The 12139-nt window shown below is 39.3% G+C and overlaps 1 protein-coding gene across 1 annotated transcript; it reads left to right on the plus strand.

The window, feature by feature from the left end:
* Nucleotides 1-23: 23 nt before the first annotated feature.
* On the plus strand, nt 24-10980 carry armt1.L (acidic residue methyltransferase 1 L homeolog). Its single transcript, NM_001093902.1, is given in 6 exon segments — nt 24-72; nt 2934-3014; nt 4002-4107; nt 5951-6192; nt 7480-7645; nt 7872-10980. Coding segments are annotated over 5 exon segments (1323 nt in total). The 5' UTR covers nt 24-72; nt 2934-2976; the 3' UTR covers nt 8643-10980.
* Nucleotides 10981-12139: the final 1159 nt, after the last annotated feature.

Consider the following 12139-nt stretch of genomic DNA (forward strand, 5'->3'; position numbering starts at 1 on the left):
TGCCGTTATATCTACACCCAGCGAATTCTAGCTGTCCAATTAGAGCTGAGCTGCTGTTCCAGGAATGCTGTGGTTAGTGTAGTTGAACAACAACAGGTTGCCGACTCCTTGTTACTTAATACCTTCTATACAGATTGCATTTAAGCCCATGCTACATTGATACAATACAGTTGCTGGTGTTGTTTGTTTAGTGTAAAAAGTAAGTTAGACATAGAAGAATTGTGCTTTAAAAAGTAGTGTTTTGGCTGATTTATTGAATATTTCTGCAAAAAAACATAATAATCCCTCCCTTCTCTTCCACTTCCTGCTCCTTGAATTCCCAGTCTGTGCAGGGGAGCCAGTGGCTCTCAGTTTACAGCAATGTAGGACAGAAACCAATCAGCAGCTAGCAGGACATGATAGGGAACTGTAGCCTGTTTGTGTGACTGCAGGGCTGTGATTGGCTGTCCACCTCCTACTGTGCTTCTGGCATGGGACACGCCCACCCCTCATTTGAAACACAGACCGGGACCAGAGAACATCCATTGGGAACTCCAATAAAGGGTCTATTTTTTAACATAATATTAATTTTTAGCACCATGTAAAAGCAACACCATATATTACTTATAATTGCCTACAAAATTAGGGTTTTTTCATTTATCCTATATGTTCCCTTTAAAGGGGTACTCTGCCCAGGTCTGGACTGAGAACTAAAATAGGCCCTGGCATTTCCGGTACACAAAAGCCCAATCAGTCCACACAGAGGTCCAAACAGCCCCCACCAGCCCACTAAATACTGACTTTCAATGGCACCTTATAGCATCTCTGCCCATTGGTTGACCATACAATTTGACTATATGGATAAAAGAATTTCTCTCTGAAGCCCAACAGGGTTGCAGGGAGTTTTTGTGGTCTTTGTTGCTCAGTTGGGTTGAGCTCACGGCTCTGCACAGTTAAAATGGTTGTTCACCTTTAAATTTACTTTTAGTATGTATTAGTAGTACGGAGTGTAGTATGTATTAGCAGTATGATATTTAGAGAATGATTTCCTGAGACAACTTGCAATTGTTTTTCAATTTGTATTATTTGTGTTTCTTTGAGTTATTTAGCTTTTTATACTTGCAGCAAAAAGCCGCCACTTGTAACTTTAAGAGCTGAATTTACGGTTTTAACCCGGACATTCTGCTCCGCTAGTGCAAAGAGCGCAATTGCACTCAATGTACTAGCAATGCTGCCCCCTTTTGACCCTCTCCGACCCTGATTTTTAAGAGCGGAACGGGAGAGGAGGGGCGGCATCTGGGATGGTGTCTCAGGCGGCAGCAGCCTCATAATCGGCCCTGAATAAAAAGAGGAGTAATAACAATAAATGTGTATGGGGCCCATTATAGTGATGATGGTACAGGAAAGAGCCTTCTCCCAAACACCAAGTAGGAAGCACAGGGTTGTCACAAATGTCATTGTATGATGTAGCGTTAGGTTTATGCTTTCAATTGAATCAGGTGTCTTAAGCTTATGCTTTCAATTGAATCAGGCGCCCTAGCCCAGACAGTGTCTTAGGCTTATGCTTTCAATTGAATTAGGCGCCCTAGCCCATACAGTGTTTTAGGCATATGCTTTCAATCGAATCAGACGCCATAGCCCAGACAGTGTCTTCGCTTATGCTTTCAGTTGAATCAGGTGCCCTTGCCCAAACAGTGTCTTAGGTTTATGCTTTCAATTGAATGAATCAGGCGCCCTGGCCCAGACAGTGTCTTAGGCTTATGCTTTCAATTGAATCAGGCGCCCTAGCTCAGACAGTGTCTTAGGCTTATGCTTTCAATTGAATCAGGCGCCCTAGCCCATACAGTGTCTTAGGCATATGCTTTCAATCGAATCAGACGCCATAGCCCAGACAGTGTCTTAGGCGTATGCTTTCAATTGAATCAGGTGCCCTAGCCCAGACAGTGTTTTAGGCTTATGCTTTCAATTAAATCCGGCGCCCTAGACAAAACAGTGTCTTAGGCATATGCTTTCAATTGAATCAGGTGCCCTAGCCCATACAGTGTCTTAGGCTTTCAATTGAATCAGGTGCCCTAGCCCAAACAGTGGTCACAAACCATTATTCTGCCTTTAGAGTTGGCATTATGCATTACAGCAGGTAATGGCATTAGCCAAACCTGTCAGTCAAAGTTCCAAATAGAGAAGTGTGTTTTAATACTCCACTGAACTATTTACACTGCTCCACAATGCAGTGCTATGACTGCTGCACCACTCCAGCTCATGCTTGGTGTTGCTTATATTGATGTTGGGCTTCTGTGCATTTGTTTCTCTATGAAATACCATTCCTCAGACCAGCTGTCGTTTAAAATTATGAAGTAGGGCTCATCGGTTTTGGAGTAGCAGTGTAAAACTTTCAGGGAGATGGTGCTACTACAGTGGTGATCAGTTTCTTGCATACACGGGGAAACTTTCTGTATCTGGCTATTTTACAGTAATCAGTCAGGCTAAGGACTAACTGGTTAACCTTATTTACTGTGATAGGAGTTTGGGTCTCTTTACACCGAATGCATTGCATAAGTTGTGATTGTAATTGTTCAGGTTCTTAACATAATATTAATAACCAGCATCAGCATTAATATCATTTGTCCATGGTAAATTATTCTTGCTGTAATGCACAAAAATATTAAAGTTTGCTGTAGCTATTGTTACTTCTTAGTTTTAGGTTTTGCAAGGATGTACAGTACATAAAACATTTTAGCAGACATGGGCCAGACATTGCAAATGCAAGTGAAGTTATCCCCAACTTCACTTTACATGTTATAATAGCGCATGAATGTTCCAGGCAGAAAGAGCACAAGACGAGAGAGAATACTGCAAACCAGTGCCTGTTGTTTAAATGTGAATGGAATCAGCCTCCCTTTAGATCGAAGTTCTTTAATAAAACATTTTAAAAACCTTGTTTTTCTCTTTTACAGTGGATCAGACGACATCCCATCAGTCCCTTCGTGAATCAGCAAGATGGATCCACCCTGCTCGCTGTCTGCCAGTTTTGAAGGGTGTGCTCTTTATGTATTAATCCTGTTTCAAACCAACTTTCTTTTTAGTATCACTGTTTATACTTGATACAGTCAGACAAGTACTGTAGGGACATGTTTTCAGTGTAAAAATTCTGGCTTCCTGTGAGATACAGTTATACTGTTCTCATTTAAGAAGCTGAGGCAAGGTATAAAATGCAAAAAATGGCCGCAAATTGTCCGGTTATTTTGCACCTTGACCTATGGGTTACACAATAAGTAAGCAGTTCTCCTAGAATGCAGCAAAACTGTCTGTATTTGGCAGTGGATCATTGGACCCCCTCTACTTACCTTGTGCTTAGGTTAGGGAGCACCATAAGCTGAAGTATTGAGGAGAGTCTTGTACTTAAAGGCAGTGTTGCCCTGCACTGGTAAAACTTCTGACTTTGCTTTAGAAACACTTCTATTGTTTATATAAATAAGCTCCTGTTTAGCAATGGGGGCAGCCATTCAAATGAAAAAAGGCTCAGGTTACACAGCAGATAGCAGATGAACTCTGTAGAACATAATGATGTTATCTGTTATCCACTATTTAACCTGTGCCATAGCACAGCTTATTTATATAAACTATAGTAGTGTTTCTGAAGCAAACACACCAGTTTTACCAGTGCAGGGCAACAGTACATGATATTTTCATTACTTTAAGTACAAAGTTGCCTTGCTACTCACTGCACTTCAGCTTGCACCTTGTGTCACCGAGCCACTTTAGGCACGTCGGCTTTCTTCTTTTACTTTTCCCCTAGCTGGAAGAACAGTAACATGGCATTGCGAGGTATTCTCATTAGTCCTGTAACATATTTATTGGCAGCAGGCTCTATTTGTCACTATTTGGCCTGCAAAGTTGTCACTGTTTACAACTTTTGGGTATTGTAAATAAAAGTTAAGTTTTAGCTGTGTTTTTTTTTTTAGCTTTGTAGTGAAACAATTACAAGTGAAAAATTAATGCTAACCATTTTTCCTTCTGTCTAGATCCTTTGCCTACTTGACAGTTAGAGACAGATTGCCCCAAATTCTGACTAAAGTGATCGACACAGTTCATCGGAATAAACATAAATTCTTTGAAGACCATGGAGAGGTGATTTTTTTTTCCCATATTCATTTCTCTCCTTAGTTATTAAAAAATGGTGTATGTCTTTACTTCGCCGAGTAAGGTCATACACATGTACATAATGTTGTTGAATGGGCATTTGAGAGACATTGTTCAGACATCTCTGTGGCCCCAAGAGAAGGTGGATTTTTTTAGTAGAAACTATTGTATCAAATCTAACAGTTGCCTGTAATGAAACCCAGGGATTCTGCTCAGCAGGGACAAAGCTAAGAAATGTATCAATTTAGAACAGTTTACAGGGATCAGCGACCCTCCCCCAAGCTGCTTTAGTAGGTGAAAAATTAAACTTTACACTTCAATATTAGAAAAACAGAAAATAGAAAGTAATTGGAAAAAGTCTTATTTCTGGTGAACTATCTGAAACCAACTGAACTGAAAAAAAAGTGTTGGAAGGTTAGAACAGCAATTAGAGCATCATGGGCAGATGCAATGGGGCTTATGGAGTATTGATTTTGGTTGTTATTTAGAGCAGATCCTTAAATTCAAAAGAATCTACTTTTCTTATCCTGGTACAGAGACTTTTTTTAATAAACATAAGCCAAATATAATATAGGGTTCTAGTCATATTGCTGAATTCCAGACTAGATTTATTGTTAGAAAATAGGATGCTATCTGTAGCTATAAATGTTGTCCATTATGTTTTGAGCTTCTGCACCAGCCCAAGGCAACCACTACCCTTTAGCAGTAAAGTTCTGTAACTCCAAAAATGCCCCAGTAGCTCCCCATCTTCTTTACTGCTGATTCACTGCACATGTTCTGTGCTGCTGTCACTTACCGAGCTTAGAGACCCACTCACAATCAGGTCTGGACTTGGAGGCAAAATAGGCCTTGGCATTCCAAGTACATAGAGGCCCAAAGAGTTATCCACCAGCCCACTATATAGTGACTATGGGACCTTATAGCAGCCCCTCTGGCATTTGCCAGAACCCACAGATTGCCAGTCCGGGCCTGCTCGCAATATACAGTACACATAGAATATAAATGTCACAATATAAGGCTGATTAGTAATTAATACAGATAATTACTAAATGGCAGCACGGAAACCAGTGCAACTTGCATCAGAATTTAATTATCATCCCTGTAGCATCAGCTTATATTACAGACAAACCTCATTTTCTGCTTGATAATTTGTGATGACCCCTAAGCTTAGCTTTTCAACAGCTGCTCAGAGCCCACTGAGCATGTGAGTGTCGCAGACACTTTCCAAGATGGTGACCCCCTGTGACAAGTTGAAGTTCTGGATCATTGCTGCTATTAAGAAGCTGAAACTTTAGACTGGTGCAATAAGCTCAGTATATGAAATTACATTTTTAGCCATATTAATTTTTAGGGTTTAGTTCTCCTTTAAGGAGTACTCATGAGAAGAATCAAAGGAGCAGTTAGGTGTATAGAAAGAAGTGACATTACAGATTGAGCAGATTTTCAAACAACTTAGAAAGTCAGTTTAAACATAATCTTAATTGAAGTAATTGTCATGGTAGGGACTGAAGGAATGGGGGGCTTGGAAGCAGCATTTAATGTACTGGTGCGGTGACATCTGTGTAGGGTAAACCCAATCAACAGAGAGCTGCAGAAATCAAGGGATTAAATTAGAACTAAATAGGATTAGTATATTTAGGACACATTGTGTAGACAATCATTTTGTGGTTAGTGATTCAATAGGAGGAGTGAAACCTCAGAATGAGTCTGTTATTATGATACTACAACGGTATTCATGTTTCTTGTACAATAAGGGATCTGTATCCAAGGCCTTGCATACTTCTTGATGCCGTATCCTACAGTGGTATAAATAAAGTTGTGTTGGTTTCAGGAAGGTGTCGAAGCAGAAAAGAGAGCGCTGTCCTTCTTTTCCAAACTGCGCAATGAGATGCAGACTAATAAGCCTGTGCTTCCTCTGACTGATAACCAGCTGGATACAGAGCTGTGGAACCAGTACCTGGACTATCAGAAATCGCTGCTGAATGAAGGGGAAACTCCAAGCTGGTTCAAATCTCCATGGCTGTATGTGGAATGCTACATGTACAGGCGGATTCAGGAAGGCATTGTGTTGAGGTATAACGTTATGAGTTATAGTCTCTCTCCCTTTTCATGCTCATATAGTGAGTCCTGAGTCAGCCATATGACTGTAAGTCGTGACTCTCTCAGTGTTCTTAGTAAGAACACAAAAAATAAAAGCGTCAAATCAAATATTAAGGCATAAAAGGAATAAGAAAGTTCTTGGATGTTGGATCACTGGTGCTTCACTGCCCATAGTGGCTTTCCCATTCCAAAACTTTGTTTTTTTTTTCAGTTCAATTGTTTTCAGATTGTTACCCAGAAATAAAGACTTTTTTAAATTCCTTTCCATTTTTTTTTTTTTTTTTTTACAGTTTTTACAAAATCCAAGTTTAAGATTCCTGTCTCTGGTGTTTAAGTCTGGCAGCTCGTTAATTCCGTTGCAGAATCTAAACTATGACAATTTTGCAACATTTAGTTGATAAATGTTTCAGTTGAATTGCTGGAGTAGTAGAAACTATTGTATCAAATCTAACAGTTGCCTGTAATGAAACCCAGGGATTCTGCTCAGCAGGGACAAAGCTAAGAAATGTATCAATTTAGAACAGTTTACAGGGATCAGCGACCCTCCCCCAAGCTGCTTTAGTAGGTGAAAAATTAAACTTTACACTTCAATATTAGAAAAACAGAAAATAGAAAGTAATTGGAAAAAGTCTTATTTCTGGTGAACTATCTGAAACCAACTGAACTGAAAAAAAAGTGTTGGAAGGTTAGAACAGCAATTAGAGCATCATGGGCAGATGCAATGGGGCTTATGGAGTATTGATTTTGGTTGTTATTTAGAGCAGATCCTTAAATTCAAAAGAATCTACTTTTCTTATCCTGGTACAGAGAATTAAATCTTAAAGGGTCATGATATTGTGCCTGTTTCATGCTGTTTAATGCTTACTTCTGTACAATAAAATACCAATGCTACCATATTTTGTTGTTTCAGTGTAGAGACAGAGCGCAAATGTAGGAACGTGTCTTGTTAATGTTATTCTATTACAATCAAGTTCAGCTGGCCTTGTGCCCAGGAATTGCAGCAATACAGTGTAATCTGCTATGCCATCCTTTCTGATGACTTCTCATGACAGTATTATAACTATGAAAAGTCAGCAAATATTTTCACTTGCTTTATATTCCATCACATTATTAATAACTGACTTGCTTTATATTTCCATCATAATATAAATAATATTATAATAATACACATAATATATATATATAATTAATATGTTATTATTAGAATTTAAATAAACCCATACGCTGTTCTCCTGTTAACAAATGTATGCTTTTATGCAGCCCTCCAATCTCAAAGTATGATGTGTTCAGGGAAGGGAAGATTGAAAGTTTCTTTCAATCTCAGCCAGCCATCATTGCACTCTGCACCTATCTTCAGGAGCTCAAAAAGAACATGGCAGCCCTGAGTGAAAATCAAAAGCAAGAAGAGCTTTATAAGCTTCTCCAGGTAAGCACTTTCACTTAATGGCAAAAATACAAATGGTCCAAACTGAAATTGGGGGTGCCTAACTTTTGGCACCCCCAAGTAAAGAGCGCCTTTCCTTATCCTTTAATGGCATTTGGCATGATAGTTTTAGTAGAACCACGTGTACATAATATATGTGACATTCACCTGTGTATGAAACAAAGTTCTCACATCCAACTTGTTTTATTTCTCTTTTTTCTCCTAAAAGGTTTGTTTATGGGGAAATAAGTGCGACCTTTCCATATCAGGAGGCCTGGACAATTCACAGAAATTCAGTATCCTGAGCTCTCTAGAATCTTTTAGGCCTTTTATTTTGGTTAATGACATGGAGTCTGTGTTGTCTGTGCTTTTGGAGAGCAAAAACCCTGAAAGTGGTAAAGAGTTAATGAAAAGAGTTGACATTGTTCTAGACAATGCTGGGTTTGAGTTAATTACTGATTTTGTATTAGCGGATGCCTTGCTGTCCTTCCGGCTGGCCTCTGAGGTGCACTTCCATGGCAAGTGCATGCCTTGGTTTGTTTCAGATACAACGAAGCATGATTTTAATTGGACAATCAAGCAGCTTCAAGCAGCCAATCACAAATGGATGTCAAAATGCGGGGGGAACTGGAAGGAGAATTTGAAGAAAAGCCACTGGATTTATCACGAACATCCGTTCTGGACTTTACCCCATGAGTTCTGCATGATGGCTCAGACTGCTCCTGATTTGTACTCAGAGCTGCAGAAATCTGATCTGGTTATATTTAAAGGGGATCTTAACTATAGGAAACTTACGGGAGATCGGAAGTGGGATTTTACTGTACCTTTTTCTGAAGCGCTCACAACATTTCACCCTGCCCCATTGTGTAGTATAAGAACTTTGAAAGCCGACGTGCAGGTTGGTTTAAAAGCAGGTATTGGAGAGCAGCTTTTTTCCACTGAGCCTGACTGGATGATCAGTGGGAAATATGGGGTAGTTCAGTTGTCCACTTCGGTTTGATTGACATAGCACAAGTCACCAATTGCAACAGAGCTTGACTGCATAGGCTTTGCAATGGAGAGTAATCGTGTTTGGTGCTGTGATGAGAACCAGACAGAACCCATAAAACTGCACTAATCTATAGCAATACAGAATGCTTTTTGGGAGCTAGTGCACACATGTACTGTTGCATGTATGTACATTAATATAGTTCATCTACAGTCAACTCACAGCAAAAGGACTAGATTACTGGATCAGACATATGATCAACTTTTTTTTGTTCTGTACCAGAACATTAGTCTAAATACTAATTAAAAAATAAAATCAAAATAACCCCAATTTGTACTAGCAAAAGCAACTTATGAAAGATTGCACTGTAAATCTAGAATCCTGTTATTCACAGTGTCATAAATTCTATGCAGCAAACCCCGCTGCATAGAATTAAGCATTTTAAGCTATTAAGAATTTTTATATATATATATATATATATATATATATATATATTAGTGCTAAGCAAAAGTGCAGGAATTGCATGTGCAACCACATGTACTGAGTGCTTGATACCGATGTGAATTATTATACTGCCAGACTCAGGGATGGACTTACAGTATAATTGGTCCTGTTTAGACAGAACAGTCCCAAATCACAGTTCCCAGAAGGGGCAGAGCCTAATAGGAAATGGGCAGGGATTTGGTTGGATCTGGGAGTTATTGAGCATAACTGGGTGTTAATTCTGTGGACTGGCCATGGCCTAATTTGTTTTTTTTTTAAAATGTTGAGAGTTATAACATGAGGGTAACAAAGACTCAATGAAGCCCCAATCCGAGATAAAGCAATTCATATAATTCAGATATGTCTTACCATATTGAATTACAACTCACTAACCAGATCCCCTGAATGCATAATCTGTTTCTTGCTATAGTCTTTTTGGAGCTGAGAAAATATTTTTCAGGATATAATGATCATTTTGAATTGAAGGGATATGGCATGTTTATGCTTTATTTTATAGTTACAGATAGATCAGACCTTTTACGTCCAAATGCTTGAGACAATGTCTAAGGCACTGCCAGTATTGGCTATAATTACTCATTATAACTTTTTGTCACATGACCGCAACACAGTATTCTTCATAGGGACAACCCGTTTTAGAAGGGCTTTGAATTCATAGGTGAATCCTAGTAGTTAAAGGGGCTATCCGTCTTCCATAAGGCTATTGCTAATTGTAATTGTAGATGTAGTATGCTTTGGCCAAAAGAATCCTGCTGAACCACTGTGTCTGCCTTCTCCCTATATAACATAGGCCAGCTGATATTGCACTGAAACCTGAAAGTAGGATATATGCTATTGGTATTTGCCTCCAGCTCTGCTTGCAATTCTGAATAACCACTGACCACTTTGTAAACAGAGCAGGTAAGATTATCACTGGAGGATTGTTCACTGCCAAAAAAAAACTTAAAGGAAAACTATATTCCTCAAACAATGTAGGTCTATAAAAACATATTGCATGAAACAGCTGCTTCATGTAAATAAACCATTTTCATAATAATATACTTTTTTAATAGTATGTGCCATTGGGTAGTCATAAATAGAAAACTGGCATTTTAAAAAATAAGGACAGCCCCCTGGGATCATATAATTCACAGTGCACACAAACATACCAACAAACTATACTTGTTAGGTCACATGAGCCAATTAACAGATAGAGTTCTGTCTTTTGCTTCCACACTTCTTCCTGTTACAGTTAGAGTTGAAGTATTTCTGGTCAGGTGATCTCTGAGGCAGCACACAGACCATCATGAAATGGTGGATCAAGGCAAGATATGTAAAAGGGCAATATTTACTTAAATATATATTCTAGTCTGATGAGATTCTTTAATATGCCACTTGATATACACTATCCGTTGTTCAACTATTCATTTTGGGGCTATAGTTTTCCTTTATTAATGACTAGTGCTGCTTTACTAGTCTATCCCTGATGTTGCTGTCCAATAGCTCCAGCACTTGACAATATGTTGGTGTGTGCTGGGAGTTGTACAGAAACATCTGATTAACCCTTTATTGAGCCACACTGCTGTGGAAGAGTAACATTCCCTTTAATTATACTGTAGCTTTTTGTTGGCTGAGCCGATGGGCCACAAGTTTGATTAGCAGCGTTGGCAAATAGATTCAAACATATAGAAAAGATACATGCAGCATCTTGCTTTTATTCGTTCTATGGCGAACTTGTCCGGTGTTCTTTTGGCTTCCCAGCTGCAATCTCCGATCAGATTTGCATGTGTGGGGTTTTTCTAAAGCTGCTGCTTGCCATTATCTGTATGGAACATCACATGCTCAAAATAATAAAATGATATTGATAAAATGTGTTTGTTGGTTTTATTATGAATAAATTTAAGTTTATGGAGTGATATAAGCTGTCAACATGCCCCCTTCAGACCTAGGTGGTAGTCTATTGGTCTGTAGAACTGTAGTGTAGATGTGGAACAGATCCAAAGCGGCAGTCAAACTGCAAAAAATCCGTTTATTGGGGAGTGTACAACATGTTTCGGGACGAGCCCTTTATCAAGTGATAAACACTTGATAAAGGGCTCGTCCCGAAACATGTTGTACACTCCCCAATAAACGGATTTTTTGCAGTTTGACTGCCGCTTTGGATCTGTTCCACATCTACACTACAGTTCTACATATTGATTTGGGTTATCGGACACAGGATACCCGTGGACAGGTCTGATCTAAGCATGTGGTGAGCTCCTTTCATACTAAATTGTGCAGTCTATTGGTCTGTGTATGGCGCCAATCCGACAGTCGCCTTTTTCTTGTTTAATATGAAAGAAAAACCAATACCTTGATATGCTGCAACGGGGGTAATCCCAATTGTATTCCATAGTGCTACCAGACACTGCAGTGTCTGGTAGAACTATGGAATAAAATTGGGATCACCCCCATTGCAGCATGTCAAGGTATTGGCGTTTCTTTCGTATTGGACTAATTGCTAGTGTATGGCTTGGCAAGTGCCATTGCCTTTCACCCCTTAAACTCAACTCTAATGAGCCTTTTTCTTGTTTCCTCTCTCAGAAGGGGCTGATTTCTCACTGGCTCCTTTGTAATTTACCTGTGAAAAACTGTCCTGCTGCCGATCTTACTTGAACCCCATCCACTTTTTCTCTGACCACAATCTCACCTTTTTCCTAGATGAGTCATTATTTTTAACGTTTATTTTCCCTAAAACTCATCAGATCTTGTCTCTTCTGCAAACAGTCTCATTTCCACTTATTAATCTCAAATTTCAGTTTGACAATCCCTATTATGTAGTATTGTTGCTGCTTGGTAAAAATATACAGATTTATGTGCCCAATGCCAGAGGAAACCTGTGTAATGCCTCCAGTTCAAGTGGCATGGACAGGGCTGGACTTGCATGGTGGGCACCCCTAGACCCACTGACGTTCATTGCCCCCCATTGTTTCTGAACCAATGTGGGTGTGGTTGGGGCAGCATGCTGTCCCCTAAATTCCTGCTTCCCT

This window comes from Xenopus laevis, chromosome 3L (assembly GCF_017654675.1).
Source record: "Xenopus laevis strain J_2021 chromosome 3L, Xenopus_laevis_v10.1, whole genome shotgun sequence".
Classification (NCBI taxonomy): domain Eukaryota; kingdom Metazoa; phylum Chordata; class Amphibia; order Anura; family Pipidae; genus Xenopus; species Xenopus laevis.